The following is a 19,210-nucleotide window of genomic DNA, read 5'->3' on the forward strand; positions in this document are numbered from 1 at the left end:
TCGGAGGCAACGACACCATAAACGAGACCATTATGTATGTGTGTGTGTATGAGAGAGAGAGAGAGAGATGCCCTCGCCGGAAACCTGCAAATATATGCAATTTTTTACCTCCAAATCGTAAAGCAAAACCCTTAAATCATATATTTCTCTAAAATATGTCTGCTTTGAAATGTAGCTTGGTTTATCAAATACAAGTATGTAGTGTAAAGGAGGCACCTGCTTTGTGAAGAAGAAAGGGGAGAAACCAGAAAAGAAAGTTAGAGAAGAAGGGCAAGAGGGTGAGATGGGATAAGGGGTGGGCCCATCCATATTCATTCTTTGACACAAATAGGTTTGATTTAGTGTGATGAGGTGGCCTATTGTGGCAATATAGGTCAAACCAAGTCAACATTTATCACTCGTTTCTTTATTTAGAAGGTAATTTCTTACTTTAAGGACTAATTGAGCATAAAAAATACTTGAGTGACTAGATGTGTAAATTCGTCAAACGTGATTGTGCTACAGTGCCAAAAACTCTTAATTATAATCGATAGATCAAATTTAGCTTTTGGTTTAATTTTGAAATTTTATATTTTTATTCAAGCCAAATCGTAAAACAAAATCCACACACTATCGTTTATTTTGGCTTTTGTATATATTCGAACAAAAAATGTATACTTCTAGCTTTTTAAAATATCATATTCTTGTTAGTATAATATATTAAGAAGTATGAAGTTGTGGTATTTAAAATTATTTATATACCCACTTTGAAAATAAGTTTTCATTAATAAATGTCAAAAAGTTAATTATACTCGTAAGATTTTCATGAAGTAATTAATTATTGTCAACAGATTTAGCTTTTGGTTTAATTTAATATTTTAATTCAAACAAAATCCATATATTATTGTTCAAATTTCATTTGTGTATATAAAAAAAATGAACTCTTGTAGGTTCTTCAAATACCATATTCTGGTTAACATAATATATATGAAACAACTCTAGTATTCAAAATTATTATAATATAAGTTCTCATTAATAAATTTCAAAAAGTCGGACTCAGAAGGAGCTCTATTCAACCGGATGAACGGAACGGCATAGCCAACAAAGGCTAGCGCTTAACACTACGGGTCTTCCTAATTATAGCATTGTACTTTTTTTTTTTTAATTACAATACTCTAACAGGAAAGACGATGCTATAACAGAAAAAATAAAAAAGATGTAAGTCATGTAACCATGTGTACGTGACTGCATTTGTGTGTGTTTGTTTGCTAGTCAAATTGTCAACTCCATAATGTAACTGATTCAATTTTACTTCAACTTTTTAATTTTAGTTTGATCCTTTGGGGTTCAAGGATCCGTTGCCTACTTGAAAATGACATGTTTGCTCTTGAATGACCATTTTGCCCCCACCATATCCACGTGTTTTCATCTCAGCAACATTCTAGACCTCTTCACACCATTTGGACCATTTATGTAATTTCTCATATCATTTCAGTACTTGTTAGAAAGTAAACGGATTGAATTTTTTTTTTTTTTTTTTTGCAATTATATCTTTCCTAGAAATAAGCATTTGACTCGTCTCTGTCGTTGTGATTGATCGTTGAAAGTTTAATAATTCTATATAAATCGAACAAACTTTATTACATAAATATACATATAATTGGTACAAATAAGATTTCACAAAGGAAGACCAATAAATAATAAGCAAAAAGTTATATTGAATTTTACTAAACATAATATATTAAACTGAATGATGATAAATTTAGTAATGTAGCCGATCTCATAACCATTAAGCAAATGTATTAATATATAATTATTTGCAGAGACTACGATATTGCTCAATCATAAATTGTAACTTGTGAAATATAACTTGGTATACACATATATAAACTATAAAAAAAATAAAAAAATAAATAAAAAATAAAAAAATAAAAAAAGCCTATTATGTAAAGCAAAAAACTATTATTGCGCTGCTACCTATAAAAAACATTATTGTAATGCTCGGGTTTGGTTGTTTTTATTCTTTAAACTCATATATAATTTATATATTAATTATCATCACAAAAATTATATTTTATATATTATAAAATAACCAAATTTCAAAGAATTACTATTCATTTCCTTAAAACTTCCTCGTTTGTCTAGGAAAAAAAGAAAAAAAAAATATGTAACCATTTATGCCTTTGACATAACCAAACCAACCCATTCTATTCAAGATGCCTAAAATTTGTCCAACATTTTAATCCTTATTTCATTTTTTTTAACCCGGAAAATTTATTTATTACCTCCAAATCCATCATTCTAAGATTTTTCTGTCTCATCAAAATCGGATAGGCAAAGTCTCTCCAATTTGCTTCCTGAATGTCAACCATGAAAATCAAGATTTAAAGAAGCCGATATTTTTATTATTTTTATTATTTAAATAATGAATCAACACAAATATTTTTATTATTTTTATATACATGACTTACCTCTCATTGATGAACTTATCATCTGATAATGCCTTTTCTAATCTTTCCTCAAATGGTGTCGCATGCCAACTAACCTTCTGATCCTGTTCACTCAAATGAAATATAATCAAAAAATGGAAAAAAAAATAATTATAAAGATTAAACTTTTATTAAAACAAAATTTACCTCTTTGTACTTGTTAGTAGTATTAGGGATTCCATTCCCATCCCACCAAGAAACTTTGTCAGGATTCCAATGGATTTGTGATTGAGGAGTTTCTTTATCAACCTGCTCAAGACCTTCTTCAATTGGTGGTTCTAACCGAGAGAAAATATCAGGGTCTACCCCTGAATACACATACTGCAATCTAATCTTTGGATTCTTCCCAGATTCCTTTGTGTATACATATGAAGGGAAGACAGTGCCAGGTGTTTGCATATCATTGGTTAACTTGAGAGGGGTTGGATAAGGTGAAGGCTTAATATTCTCATCACATGGTGTTCCAGATGGTTTAGTAGTTTCTATTGAAGTGCTTTTGGATGAAGATGAGCTTGCATTATTCTCACCTTCAAAGCGAACAGATTTTGTTTTGAATTGTGTGGTTGCAGCCATTAATGGAGTGTATGAAGTTAAGGAGTTGAGTGTCTGAGTGTCTTTAACATGATCTATAACCACACAGCCATCAGAAGAGCTGGTTTTGTTGCTATCTGAGCTTTGTTCTGCTATATAGCTACAGAAACACAAAGTATAAGTGAAACGAATCATATTATTTAAGTAGACTGTGTGAAAAGATATCTTAGTTTTTTGTGGGTATGAAACTATGAATTACCTAATTGGTGATTGTGTTGAAGAATCTGATTCAGTCTCCCATTCCTCAAAAAGTTTGATTGGAGGATGTACCAGATCAGGTTGCTTCTCTAATGGTTTTTCAGTAGTAGTGTTTGGAATCCATGAATGAAATGTTGCTTCCATATCCCTACTTTGCGTTTGTGAATCTGTAAATTTCTCAGAATTTCGTATTTCTTCTGGAGTTTGGGGTAAAGTGCCACAAGCTTTGAGAAATTTTGCCTGTAATGTAAGAATTTACTCGTTCAGTGGGTCGAGACTTGCAGAATTAAACGTGTGATAAGGAGTAAGAACATAGAAGATCATATGGGCAACTCAAATTCAAATTGTTGACATTAATCTCAAAGCTTCAAGACATATTATTGAAATATTCAGTCATCTTTTGAATTAATACTCAAATTCTGTGTATAGCATTTCCTGTTACTTTTGGCCTTCTAGAGAGGTCAGACATGTCTTTCTGCGTAACTCTAGTATTGTCATTTGCACTTGAATGTTGATGTTAAAGCGAGTGACAGATACTTGCGCCTATCATAGCATGACACAAATAATTACCTCAGCCCTGAGTCCATCATCGGAGAATGGAGATCCTGTAGCACCAGATCTCCCATCCTTGCCTTGTGACTGATCACCATCTTCGGCTAAATATCATATACACAATTTATCAACACGAATTCAGCGATGAAATAGACATTGCGTACAGAACAATCGATTTCTGGAAAACCATCTCTAATGCAACAAATAAGTTATAAATCAAAAACAGTAAGTCGTTCTGAGTTACGATTGCGTAATTCACTGTGACAAGAACAATTAAATCAAACTTCATACTGATTTAAAATCAAGATCTGATGAAATCACTTTTAAGAAATACGATAATATGAAAGATAGAGCAGAGAAATCACCTTCTGGAATTAGTACAGACCACAAGCTATTGCTAGCCAGAGTATCGGTAGGTTCCTGAACGCCAAAAAGAAAACCAGGAGTATTAAACAAAAATATACGGTTGAAATTCTTGATCTCGAAACCTTACCATCGGCGTGATCGGTTGAGAAACGGGAGGAGGAGGAGGATCATCTCTAACACGGAAACAGCTGAAGAGACAGCCCATACCTCTGAGCAGATACTCTACAAATTCACAATGAAACAGTGGGAATAACATCCAGTACTGTGTGAAGAACAAGAACCCTAGCCTGTGGTTTTGCTGGAGTGGGTGAACGTTATCGTTGGCTCTAAATATTTGGGGAAATTCAAAATGGGGGGAAATGGAAAACAGACCAAGAGGGAATGTGCGAACTCTAGCGTTATGTCCATTTTGGACCAAGGGAAAATCGATTAAAAAAATTATAAAGATAATACTTGTATTTACATATTAATAACGAAATAAATAACAATTAAACGTGCATAAGTGAATATCATCTAATATTCACAAGTGAATATACTCTGTAATATTCACATGTGATATACCATGTAATACTATGTAATATTCACATATGAAATATTATTTAATACTCATAAGTGAATATATCAGCTAATATTCACAAGTGAATTCATCATCCAATATTAAAATATGAATATACTATGTTTATTATATGCTATATTAATATATGAATGATACTTAAATTGTAAAAAAAAAAAAAAAAAAATCATACTTTTTATTCATAAGTGAATAACGAATGTACTGTAATAAAACCTGATGCATTGTTATTCATTTATGAATAACGATAGCTGAAAATATAAAAAATATATATATATTTTTTATCTTAGAACTATATCAATATGGATTTCTATTTGTAGAGAATAAAAAATCATGAATTTTGGTATATTTAAAATCATTTTTTGATAAAAATAGTTTATAAAAATTATAAAAAAACGAAAAAAAAAACTATGTTTTTGTATATATTAAGGTAATAATTAGCATGATTTAAGGAAATATGTTATGTTGGAAAACACATGTGCATTCCTTTCCCTTTTCCGCCGGTACGTTAGAGGCTTTTGCGACAAAAATAAATTATTGGCTGAGAATTATTCCCCCATTCTCAACCTATTTTTTTCTCAATTGAACCTTCCCCTATATATATATATATATATATATATATATATATATATATATATATATATATATAGTTACGTTATTTTGTTTTCACTATCTATTGTGTGCATGTATGACTGATTCTGGACCAATCATTTTAGTTATTTTAAGAAAGTAATTAATGCATATTACATGTTGAAGATATAATAGGTATTAATTACATCTTCAGCATTTAATATGCATTAATTACTTTCTTAAAATAACTAAAATGATTGGTCCAGAATCAGTCATACATGCACACAATAGATAGTGAAAACATTTAAACATAACTCTCTCTCTCTCTCTCTCTCTCTCTCTCTCTATATATATATATATATATATATATATATATATATATATATATATATAGGGTTAGGTTATTTTGCTTTTAGTAATTATTGTGTGCCAGAATGCACAGATCTGGACCATCGGATGGAATATAATCAAAGGTAATGATCTGAAGGTCTATGATAGTAGAATAGGATAACATATATCATATAATCACACAAATTTCAGCATAAGGGCATTTTAGTCAATTAACCTATATTAAAAAAGGAAATTTTCGGATTTTTAGGGATAATTAATTCCTTTATTTTTAAAAATCTGAATATTTTAAATTAATTCAAAATTAGAAATTCGATTTTATTCTATCAGAATGGTAGAATGTTAACTATAAACTAGTAAATATATTCGTCGATTATATTCTATCAGAATGACAGAATACCAACCATAAACTAGTAAATACATTCTAAAAAGAATACACAAAATCAATTCTTGAACTAATAATATCCAATAATTACATTGTATGATTATGATTCATTGAATGATAACAACATTCTGAAAGAAAAAGGAAAAAAAAAAACATCACAATCTAACAAAAACACTAATCTATTCTAATAGAATATTATTTTTTAGCAACACTTTATACATTGTAGCATAACACATTCTGGTATAATACACTCTCGATCTCTATGTTTTCTTTGTTGTCTTCCTTCTCCACATCAATGTTAGCCTTTTCAAAACCTAAATCCACAAAGAAAACATAATCAGGTTTCAAAAATTAAAAAATTCAATGCATTTTAAGAGAATAAAAACTATAAATTCTGACAAAATGTACTTGTTGTTGACAATTATTCTCAAACATTCTAACAGAATACATCTATATAAAATAAATTCTAATAGAATACATTACATAATTCAAGAGTTGTGATTGAATACAGAATTCAATAGCTGTGATTGAATCATCAACACGCATATGCATGCATTCCCAATAAACACTAGAGTATGTATTCATAATTCACAGCAAGATAAAGAAGAAGATGAAAATGAACAGAAAAGAAACGAATTTGGAATACCTTGCTAGAAGAAGGTTTGCGTTCACCATGTAAGACAACCACCCGTAAACACTCAGTAAACCCAAGATCATTCACCCTCGCCATTGAATCAAAAACAATCAGCCCCACCATGGAGAATCAAGAGACTGAAGCAACTGATAAGAGGGTAAAAAAGGAAATAAAATCAATAATAATCAATAGACTGAAGCATGTATATGTATCTGTGTATGTGGAATATGAAGGACCTATAACCTTCCAAATCTAATAAAAAATTATATATAAAAAAATTCACTTTTTCTTTTGACAGCGTTAAGGTAGCTTGTATGTCTTCAACAAAAGTCACCATTTCTTACCTCGAATCTGGACCGAGGGCTTATGTAAAACAAGGAGAGAATGCAAACCTTAGGAGGAGACTTGAACGGCGGAGTAATGAGAGCAGAGGGATGGCTGCTTACACAGCCATAGGCGAGGAGAAGGTAACTTGGGGAATAAATTGGATTGCGGATTTGATGTGCGTTGATCATTGAAGCTTCTTCGGGTTCTCATTTTCTCCTTTCGGAACGACTGAGAGACGAGAAGGGTGTGCGATGTTTTGTCGATCTATTGCAAGGAGAGAGAAAGCATCTCCGATTCTCGTCTTCATTTGATCGGGGACGAAAGGAACTCGATCGAAGCAGGGGAAGAACGAACGACAACAACAACATAACTAGGTTGATGGTGATGGTGTTGGTGTCGATGATGAAGTGTTCAGCCACAAACATAACTAGGTCAAATATATTTAGTTTAATTCCTTAATTGAATGATTAGTTACTTTCCTTAATTGAATGATTTCAATTAAATAATTTCCTTAAATAAAAGTACAAAAGGTCCAAAATACCCTTTAATGATTTAGTTAATTATTTATTATTTCTTGAATTTTCATTGGTGCATTTAGGCACACAATAGTTGCTAAAAACATTTGAATCTAACTATATATATATATATATATATATATATATATATATATATATATATATATATATATATATATATATATATATATATATATTGATGAGAAAATGACTTACTAAGGTAATTTTTATTGTTTTGTTCATATTTAGACAATATTTTTTATACATATTTGACTAGTTAATAATCATTGTCAGGTAACAATGGTAACATATGAATACATTAACAAGTTAAATGGTCAAATGTATACAAAAACAAAAACGTATAAATATTTAAAAAAAAAATTAATTATCCTTATAAGTCATTTTTCATACTTTTAATAGCGATTTTATTTTTTATATTTGTTTGTATTATTATTTCAAACGTTATTTTTAAAGTATTCATAATGTCCTAAATATTAATTAAATATTGATTAATTATAAACTTTACTTTTTAATTAATAAATATGTTTTTGTTTTATGAAATATTTTATATAGTCTCTTGTATTTTTTTCTTTTGTTTTTAAACATATACAATATTTTTTAAGTAAATAGTATATAATAAGGCTAGACGGAATGGGTGCGGGAAAGGGGTGATGGAAGTTTCCCTCACTCCTGCACACCACTCCGTGGGTGAGGGAAATAACCGCGGGAAAAGAGGTGGGGGAGGAGGTGCCGCACTCTCTCTTCTCACACTATTTGCCAGTTTTTTTTCTTTTTATCTTTTTTAATATTTATAAAATTATATACCTACTATAAAAATATAAAAAAAATATATCAAAATTCATGGTTTTTAATTCCCTACAAAATGAGTATAATATATGTATGAAATATATTAAAAAAAGGTAAGGGAAGGGCTTCCCACCCATTCCTTAGCTTTTAGGTGAGGGAAATAGGGGTATGGTCCACCAAAAGTGAGGGAAGAGTCTCTCCCACACCCTCCGGTCTAATAAATTAAATATGTAAGAATAAGTATTGACGCTTTTTAAAAAATATATTAAAAATATTATGTAGCAAATAAAAAACAAAAAAAAATCTATATAATATAAATGATTTAAAAGTATTACAACTTTTTAATACTTTTATAAACTTTTATTTTTTTTTATAAAACGTTTTAAACTAGTATTTAACGAAATTAATTTAAAATGTTATAAAAAAACTATTAAATTGTCCTACAAAATCCGTGAAACACTTTAAAAATGTTGTAAAAGAAAGTTTAGAAAATAATTGTATGAAAGTTATAAAAAAATTATATGAAAATATTAAAAAAAAAAAAAGTTAAAACTTGTAATAAAAATTTTAAATATTCATAAAATATTTTGTTTAAAAGCATTTGTATTGGAATTATATGAAAGTATAAAAAAAATTAAAAATATAAGCAAAGTTTAAAACATTGTATTAGAAAAACCTATATGAAACAAATATCATAAAAATATTATAAGAAATTATAAAAAGTCTTCATAATTTTGAAAAAAAAATATTCACATTTGACTATTTAACTTGTTGAATCTGTTCATATATTACCATTGTCACATGTTATAGCATGTAACAATGGTAATATGTGAACGTTATAGCATGTAACAATGGTAATATGTGAACACATTTAATAAGTTAAATGGTCAAATGTGTACAAAAAAAATTGTTTATACGTGAACAAGATGAAAATGTAATTTGTAACGCCCTAAAAATTTCACTTTTCAATCACTATAAACATTATCCCCAACATCATCATAAATCTCAAAATGATCAAATATATCACGACATCATAAATTATCAGTTTTATCATGAAAAGTACAGAACTATATCGTGTGTGCACTGCAATCACCCCGAGCTCTTCCCTTTTGCACTAGAAGTACCTGAAACATAGACTGAAAACCGTAAGAACGAAGCTTAGTGAGTTTCCCCCAAATACCACATACCACACATATCAAACATATAATAGGCTCCCCCCCCCCCCCCCCCCGGATGAATGTAACGAGTCCCGCCCTAACTCGCATAACGGGTCCCGCCCACTGAGTTCAACGGGCCTCGCCCTAACTCACATAATGAACCCCGCCCACTGAGTATAACGGGCCTCTCCCTAACTCTCACAACGGGACCCGCCTCAGCATACAAACATACAGGTATAACAAGTAATGGCATATAGATTACACATTGGGCCCCGTCCACTGAGCATACATACACATGCAAGAGTCACGCAAACGTATAGCACCCTAACATAACAAACCATGGGTCGGCATCCGTGTCTTCGACCCGCAAAACACAGTGAGGAAGACTCACCTCAGACTGTTGAATCTCACAGATAAATTTCTAATTGTTGGTTCGAAAATCCCCGCGCTATCATCATAAAATAACATTCAATTTATAATTAGGTCCCGACTCATACTAAGAGTCCAAAATAGGGTAAACGACCATTTAACCCTTTACCTAATTTAGCCCAAGGACAAAGCCCAAACCATTTATTCAAAAATGCCCTATTCCAAAAATAGCCATTCAAGGCCCAAATATAGCCCAATCTTCCAAATTGGGCCCAAACCCCTTCGTGGGCATTCATCCAAAAATCCAAACTAGAAATTTGATGGCCCAACAAATACCTAACCTCCTAAGGTCCACATATGGCCCAAAATCGAGAAGCCCAAAACCGAAGCCCACCAGCTGAGTACGTTGGTCATACTCAGCTCGTACGCTTAGCGTACACGCTATAGGACTAGTATGTGTAGCGTACCAGCTTATACGCACAACGTACTCCCCAGTTGGCCAACCCACATCAAAAAGCACTTAATCCATTCAACCCCTACTCCATACTCTTAGATATTGTCCCAAAAGATGATTTATCAGATAAAGTTAGCAACTTTACGTGCATGCATGGCTAAATGGGGCTCTAGAGCTCAAAAGAGTTTAACCAAGGGTCTTAACACATGCATGAGTCCATATACACAAAAAAAATTGAATTTTTATGCTTAAGGGACCCCTAAAATGTCCAGATCTAAAAAGTTAAGCTTCTTAAATGACTTAGCTCACAAGAACCATCCAAAAGGGACCAAAATAGCCATAAACAAGCCCAAATGAATATCTATACAGTGAGTTAACAAGTTACGGACTTTATACCTCAAAAGTCATGAAATGGAGAAGCTAAATTTGAATCTCTAAGCTCTTCTCCAAAGGATGAGTCTTCAATCTTCTCCTTTTACCACTTCAAGATGCATAAAACACACCAAAGATCTTTCAAAGAGCTCAAAAGCACGACACAAAGGCTAAGGGATGAAATTAGGGTTCTGAAGATATAGAGGTTGGGTAAAAACGACTAAATGAGGCTATCTTAAGGTTTATATAGGGTAAAATCCCTAAAATTAGGGTTTCATAATTGCTTACATACTCCCCATGCGTACTCCACGTACGCCCAACGTACATGGATGAGCTTCGCGATCATAATAGGCTAGTACACTAAGCATACTACCCAGTACAAACTGCGTACTAGCTTAAGGACTAATTTTGCAAACTTTATAGAATACTTACCAAATTTAAGTGTTACAATTCTCCTCTACTTTAATCAAACTTCGTCCTCGAAGTCCGCTGCTCCAAATAACTCCGGATAGTGCTCCCTCATATCATCTTCCGGCTCCTACGCCCATTCAGAACCCCTGCGATGTTGCCACTAAACTTTCACCAACTCAACAACCTTGTTCCTCAAGGTTTTCATCTTCCGGTCAAGAATTGTCAACGGTCTCTCAATATAATTCAAGCGGTCATCCACCTAAATATCCTCCAACGGCACCGCTGCGGGATCATCCACTAAGCACTTTGTCACACCCTCGAACCGGACGGCGGAAACGTCTGAAGGCTTGCGTGACTAACAATTGAATACCATTACAATGAATATACATGAAACAAACACATACATCACCAACATTACATAGTACAACTTACATAGCTCACATCAAGTACATTGAACAAATATTTCATAATTAAAACATATATCGTTTGAAAGTCACAAAACATGAAATCCTAATACACTTGGCAATTATCTTCTGCTTATCTGTAACCTAAGAATACAAGTTATTTGAAAACGGGTCAACATATATAATGTTGGTGGGTTCATAAGCATGTTTGATATAAAAATGATTTGTATTGTTGTATAACCCAAAAAATCCGATATTTTCTGAAATATAAATTGTTTACGACGTGTTGTGATGATCCAATATATGTAAATGTATACGTGGTTTCAAAACATGTCTGATTGTATGAATTTCCCAAAAGTGCTCATTTTATTATATTTAATGAGTTAAAATAAATGATATAAATTTCCCATGATCGATAAAATGGTAATGGATCTCTTTGTGAGACGTTATAACCATGCATGATAATGACTATTTCACCTGTCTTGGCATTTTTACAAATGTCGATTTTGATTAAGATTTTTTGTCACCCTAGACTGGCCGAGTCTAACTGTAGCAAACAGCTCGGGTATGGGGGAGTCACCCACGTATAGATCTATACAAAAACTCTTGTTCTCCCTCCAGGACACTCTGGTTACAACTTACAGACTACGGCCGACACTTATTGGTGTAGACCGATATTTTCTCACTAAGTCCCCAAATATTACCCCATGACTTTGAATGAAATTGATTACAACCCGTTTGATGTTCACATAGTATAGAGTAAAGCCTAGCAAACATGAAAAAGGACATTGTGGCCAACTAATCATGTGTGTCATTTATAGGTTGTCGAGTATGCTTATGGACACGTTAGCCCATCAAGCATATGATTGATCTAGACCATACTAGCAATGCAAATGGGCCACTAAGGCCCAATAGCATGTAAAAGTGAGGGTCTCGTGGGCATGTAATTGGATCACCGGAAGCCCAATAAACATGTTTTGATTATATTGGGCCTAATAATCGTGAAATTGGGCCATGAAGGCCCAATGGACACAATAAGTAACATTAGGCCCAATCATTGTTTCACTTCTCCGTTGTTCAATATGTTTGTAATATAAAATTCGTTTAGTCTTAGTATTTATTTTCAATAGTAAATTACTTGACGTTGGACTGTAACGACACTTTGGTTAATATATATATATATATATATATATATATATATATATATATATATATATATATATATATATATATATATTTGAATCCATGTGTTATAAACTTAATATCTTTGGCCCAATTGTTTTAATATTAACATATTTGACCTCAAAATATTTATTTGACCATTTCAGCCCATTTTCATATAAAGTTACATTTTTAGGCGTATCTTAATAAAAATGACATTTTTAGTCCCTTTTGATGAAAAATAACATTTTTGGTCCTTAAATCACTTTTCTTGGCATTTTCGGCCCAAACATAATTTATATTACAATTTCAGCCCAAAAATATATTATTTGATATTTCCAGCCCTTATTTGTAACAAGTTTATGCTTTTGGCCTAGATTTTCGTAAGTTTTACATTTTTTATCCAAATTCCAAAAACTTTGCATTTTAGTCCAACTCTTGCAATAAAGATCATTTTCAGCCCCCGAAATAGTTTGTTTGTGTTTTTAGACTCATACTTTAAGTGAATTTACAATTTCAACTCCAAAACTTTTCTTTTTTACAATTTTGGGCCCAAAAACCCGTGAGGCCCAAATGTAAGCCCAAAAAGCTATATTCTATGTTTTTGGCCCCTTGAGAAGTGTTATTTTCATAAAAGCCAATTTTTTATGTAAATAATACTATTTTATCCTTATAAAACCGAAAATATCTAATTTTACCCAAATCTTTATTATTTTTGCAAAATGACACTTATAAAGATTTTTGGCTTTGTTTTCACTTCTTAAGCATAAAGACTCTTAGATCTTTGAAGTATGTTGTCTTATTATGTTTTTTTTATGAATCTTTCACACTTTGGCTATAGATCTCGTGATATAACATGTACTAACACAATTTTTCACAACATAAATCAAAGAAATCACATGTAACATGCAAGCACACATAGATCAGCACATAACACTTGTATTCTCCCCCCAAAAACAAGTAAAAACCGAAAACAAGGGGGTATGAACTCACCTTGGGTTTGTGGTTTCAGTTTTGAAGATGAAATAGAAGAAGTCTTGACCTTTAGCAAGCTTTCTTGAGTGATTTTCGGACTTAGATGGTTTCTAAGAGTTAGATCATGGAGTAAAGTTATGTAAGAAGGAGTTCTTAACATTAAGATGAAAATAGATGTTTATGTTTAATAACAACTTACCAAAGGTTGGAGAACTTGTAAAGATCCTTGAGAACAAGCAAATTTCAAGATTTTGATGGAAGGAAGAAGGTGTTCTTGAGAGAATTTGGAAGTGTTTGAAAATGAATTGTGTGTGTGTGGGTGTGTTGATGCTCTCGGTCGAAGGTAGAAGAAGAGAGGGAAGAGAAGGCTTGAGGTGATAGTTACATGGAGATATGAGAAGTTGCGTGGATATATATTGAGTCGTTTCCTAATTATCCCCCAAACAAAAATGAGGTGTCAAGGCATTAGTTAATCATCCATTTCTTTTTTTTAACACACACATGGGCTGAGTTTGGGCTAAAGGAAGAAGAAATGGGTTAACTTGGCCCACTTCAAATCTTGGTTCGAGATTTTTTAAGCCCCATAGAGAAAGTTTTCGGCTCATTAGGCCTCTAGAGTAGTTCACAACCCAAATTGTATAAAGGAATGGATTTATGGACCATTAAGGCTAATTAGGTTAGTTATGGCCCAATAAGGCTTATTAAGATAAACCAATTCATTTTGGATCCATTATGGCCCAAAATGTTAAGTTTCATGAAAGTGGGTCCAATTAGGGCCCATTTGAGGGATCTAAGCCCAAATTAGTCAAATTGGAAACTTATTGGTCCATTAGGCCCAATAAGGAAATCCTAGTCCAAAATGGGCTTATGCTGGGATTCTTAGTGTTTTCAATCTTTCGTTGACCATTTGAAGTGTTTGTATAGAGTTTTTGATGGAATTTTGTTTTCACTGAATAAACATCAAGCATGTTTTCAAAATTTTGGTTACAATGGCTATCATTGTTATAGTTACAAGGATATAGAATTTCCTAGTTGTGACACACTTCCATAGCTGAGAAACAGGGAATGTGTTGTGAATCCGACTGAGCTCATCTGGAAGATCCAAGAGATATGTAACCCGGCCCACTCGGGCCAAAGCCCTTAAAGGACCGATATATACATGGGGCCCAGCTTGCACCTCTTCCTGAATCGGATGACACCATTCCAAGGTGACACCTTCAAGAGAACCATACCCCCCACCTGGAACTCTAGATCTGATCGGCGTCTGTCGGCATAACTCTTTTTCTGAATCTGAGTTGTCTGCAGTCTACTCCGAACCTGCTGAATTAACTCGGTGGTCATGAGTACCACCTCGATACTCCCCATAACTCGTTGACCGACCTCACCCCAACAAATCGGGGTCCTACATTTCCTCCTTAGAGCATCTCAAAAAGAGGTAGGTCGATGTTGGTGTGACAGTTTTTGTTATAAAAAATTCCGCTAATGGAAGATATGTATCCCAACTCCCACAAAAGTCCTAAACACATGCCCACAACATATCCTCTAGGGTTTGAATTGTTTGATTGATCTGACCATCGGTTTGCGGATGGAAAGTTGTGTTGAAATGGAGATGAGTACTCAACTTGTGATGAAACCTCTTCCAAAACCTTGAAGTAAACCTAACATCCCCGTATGAAATCATGGAAACCGGCACTCCATGTCGTACCACAACCTCCTTGATATATACCTCAACCAATTTCTCTGCATAAATACTCTCCTGAATCGGGATGAAAGGTGCGTTATGATGGGTTTGAGCACTACATCAATCATATGGTGTACATGCAAACCCTAAGGATTTGGATCTAGTTTGTCTAATGAACATGCAATAATCATCCAAAGCTCATAAACCCTAGATCTAGCATATGGAAATCGATATTATCATAATAAAAGGGTTTAGATATTACCTTGATTGTTATGTAGTAATAACAATCTCAATTCCTCTTGATATTGACCTTTGAAAGCTTAGTGCCTCGAATGTTGCACCTCTAATGGAGTCACAAACACCATGAGCAACAAGATGAACTTAGAAGAAGAAGGAAGAGCCACAAAAACATTCTAGGGTTCTCTCAAAGAGTTAGTCACGTTTTTGGGGGCATAGGGGTTCCTTATATAGGTAGGCTGTTAGGGTTTTCAACTAGGACAATTGACAATTCTAGTCCCCTTTATTTAATTAATGTCTTTTAGCCACAAAATTAATTCTTATTAATTATTGACTAATATTAATTAAACTATATGATTTCTCTTTTAATATATTATTCATATAGTATATTAATAAACCATAATTAATCCTCTTTCTCCTTAAATCATCCTATAATTTGACTGATTGTTGTGTTGTAATAACAATGAAAATCCAAGTCTTCGTCAACCTTGAGAGCAAGCGTCACAAGTGTCACGCCTCTGATAGTTCACACCTAAACTAAGCAAGAGGATGAGAGAGGAGAGAGGGGATGAGGCTTGAGATTTTCGGCTATCCTTCTAGGGTTTAGAGTAGCCGAACATGTGAAGCCCTATGGGTCTATTTATAATGCAGATAGGATACAATGGATAACCCTAATTTGAAAAAAAATATTATTAATTCAAATTGGTAATTATCCACATGGGATAATCTAGAAACCCTAATTATCCTTAGGAATTTCGTTCACCACCTTCCTAGTAAGGTTCTGGAACCTCTTGTTCAACTATTGAACAATTGTACTTTAGTCTTTGCACTTTCAATTAATTATTTTAATCCCAAAATTAATTCTAATTAATTTCTGATTAAATATTAATTAAATAACATGATTTCTAATTAATATATTATTTTCATAATACATTATTAAATCATTTGTTCCAATTTAGTATTCAAATAATAAATTCAACCTCTCTCCAAAAGTCATCCTGTATGGTTGCTAGTTATGGGGGCAATCCAAAAGGACTGTGCTGCTATCAATTCAAGTATATACCAATTATAGTTATGTGCTTAGACACCTAATCCAACACTTTTGTGTTAGATCTAGTTTGTGGTGTCATTTATGCACTTTTGAGTCTTTGGGCTTAAAGATGAGCTTTTGATCTACTCTAGAAGCAATGGATGTTAGATCTTAGCTCTATTTAGGCCCCTTGTTCATAAAAATGCAAAATTTAGGAAGGATATTGGTCAATGCATGTATTAAGATATCTATTAAGCTTATTTTTGAACATTGGGTTCCATTAAGCCATACATGTGTTTAAAGTTGCCAACTTTACGTGATAAGACACCCTTAGGAACCAGATCTCAAGGTATAGAAAAAGGTCTTAATTGTTTTAAGTGCTTAATGAAGAAGAATAGTGGTTAGGGGAGTACGTTGGGCGTACGAGCTGAGTACGCCCCGCGTACTCAATAGTTGGGCATTTTGGGCTTGGCCTTATCGGTTTGGGCCATAGTTTGGGATTTCTAAGTTTGGGCCTTGTTAGGCCATTAGAATTCTAATTTGGGGCTTTTGGATAGTATTTGGGCTTCCTTGGATTTAGGCCCATGATGAGTTTTGGGCCTAATTTGGAAGATTGGGCCATAATTGGCCGTTGGGTTGCCATTTAGGATTTGGGCCTTTTGAGTAGTTGGGTTGGGCCTTGGTTTTGGGCCATGTAAGAAAAGGGGTAAAATGGTATTTTACCCTGGTTATGGGCTAAGTAGCTTAGATTCTTGGGTGGGTTGAGATCCAATTAATAATTGGATATTATTTTGATGATGATAGCGCGGAGATTTTCCGGACCAACAGATAGAGATTCTTTTGTGTATTTCATAAGCTAGAGGTGAGTTTCCTCACTGTGTTTGGCGGGTCAAAGGCACCAATGTCGTCCCATGATTTGTTATGTTTAGGATGTTATATGTCTACGTGACTCTTGCATGTGTTATGTGCTGGTATGCTTATCGGGTGTGGCCCGATGACCATTTTGTATGTTATGTATCTTTATGGTTATTGCTTGTGTTACGTTTTTATGAGTTTATATGTCTATATGTATAGTGGGCGAGGCCCGATGACTAACAGATCAGTATACCGAGCGGGGCTCGACGCCAGGCGGGGCCCATTATGTGTTTATTATGTGTGTTATGTGGTATTTCGGGGAACTCACTAAGCTTTGTGCTTACATTTTAAGTTTATGTTTCAGGTACTTCTGGTACGAAGGGGAAGAGTCTGAGATTAAAAATAATCCAGGTACTTCTGTTTACTCACTAAGCTTTGTGCTTACATTGAATTAAAAATAATTGAAAAGTACCATCTAATTTCATTATAAGGGTATTTTAATCAATTAACATATATTTAAAAAAAAATTACAAACATTAGGAAATAATTAATTTGCTTAACTTTAAAAATCTAGTTCTTTTATAATAACTATATTAATTCAGACATTTTTAAAGAATGTGTTCATGATTATCTTGAAGAAAAACATTATATTTTGACACAATACTTTAAACATATATTATCAAGATATACTGTTTTAATAAATACAAATTTTATATGAGACAAATTTTAATAGTTTATAATAAGTAATTACATTAAATAATATGACTATGCATGAATATAAATATCTATTTAAAAAAAGAATATGAACATAAATTACATTCATTCTAAAAGAATATGACTAATTTGGTACATTCTGAAAGAATATGTTGTTGATACGTTTTTAAAGAAAAAGACGATAAACATTGCTTTCTTTTTGGAAGGTCGGTAAATATTGTTCATTTTCATCCCACACATCATCATGCAGACGTAAGGACCTTGATTATCAATTTCCCCTTCACACACCATTTATCTTTATTACCTCCATACCCTTGATCATAACATTCTTCGAGAATAACTATACCATGAAATGGAATTTTGTAAGAATGACTGTTGTGAGAATAACAAGATCTAGGCAAGAAAATGCTAACATGGGTTGACATAGTACAAATATCTAAGTTCTATAAGTGGGAGTGCATACAGAATGTCACTCATGACAACCAGAGATGATGATATTTATACCAGGCAAAAAGTGGATGATTTTTCTATTGTTATGCCACATGTAATTAACTCTATGTATATGCCATATGTAATTGGTGAAACAATAACATAATTTACTACTAAACCATACCTTTCATCCCAATTGGGACTTGCTGAAAGGTAATTTTCCACCATCACATGCTACCGTTAATCTAGAAGTTGTTTGGTGGTAATGATTAAATAGTAACAAGTACAATTAACAATTCAACTTTAAACAAACAATAATTTTTAAGTTAAAATTCTTTCAAATAACGTACACATGCTAACCATTTTAGTTTTCTATAAACCAAAAATACGCTATAACTACCAACAAATCAATCTCCAACAAACTACGACTCAACTAACAATCTCACAAGCAGCAAACTAGCAACGACCAAAATTCGATTTTCAAATAATGAATAGTAGAAAATATCAATTAATATCTCATTTTTAATAATTGGTGGTGTCGCGGTGAACTGTAGTTAGAGCCGATAGCAAGACGGCCAACATGATGGACATGGCCGGATGATAAGACTGCAGGGAGTGGCATGCGCCAT

General features: G+C 32.9%; 1 protein-coding gene across 1 annotated transcript; it reads right to left on the reverse strand.

Moving 5' to 3' along the window:
- Positions 1–2,031: 2,031 nt before the first annotated feature.
- LOC145070892 (protein JASON-like) lies at positions 2,032–4,560 on the reverse strand. Its single transcript, XM_079017848.1, has 7 exons — positions 4,303–4,560; positions 4,175–4,229; positions 3,828–3,913; positions 3,259–3,497; positions 2,616–3,159; positions 2,451–2,533; positions 2,032–2,336 (listed from the first exon to the last, which is right to left on the reverse strand). The coding sequence occupies exons 1-7, from the start codon at positions 4,429–4,431 to the stop codon at positions 2,300–2,302; spliced, it is 1,173 nt and encodes a 390-aa protein (XP_078873974.1). The 5' UTR covers positions 4,432–4,560; the 3' UTR covers positions 2,032–2,299.
- Between the last annotated feature and the right edge of the window lie 14,650 nt (positions 4,561–19,210).

The sequence above is a fragment of the Lactuca serriola genome, chromosome 8 (genome assembly GCF_051521515.1).
Source record: "Lactuca serriola cultivar US96UC23 chromosome 8, Lser_US96UC23_V15, whole genome shotgun sequence".
In the NCBI taxonomy this organism is placed as follows: domain Eukaryota; kingdom Viridiplantae; phylum Streptophyta; class Magnoliopsida; order Asterales; family Asteraceae; genus Lactuca; species Lactuca serriola.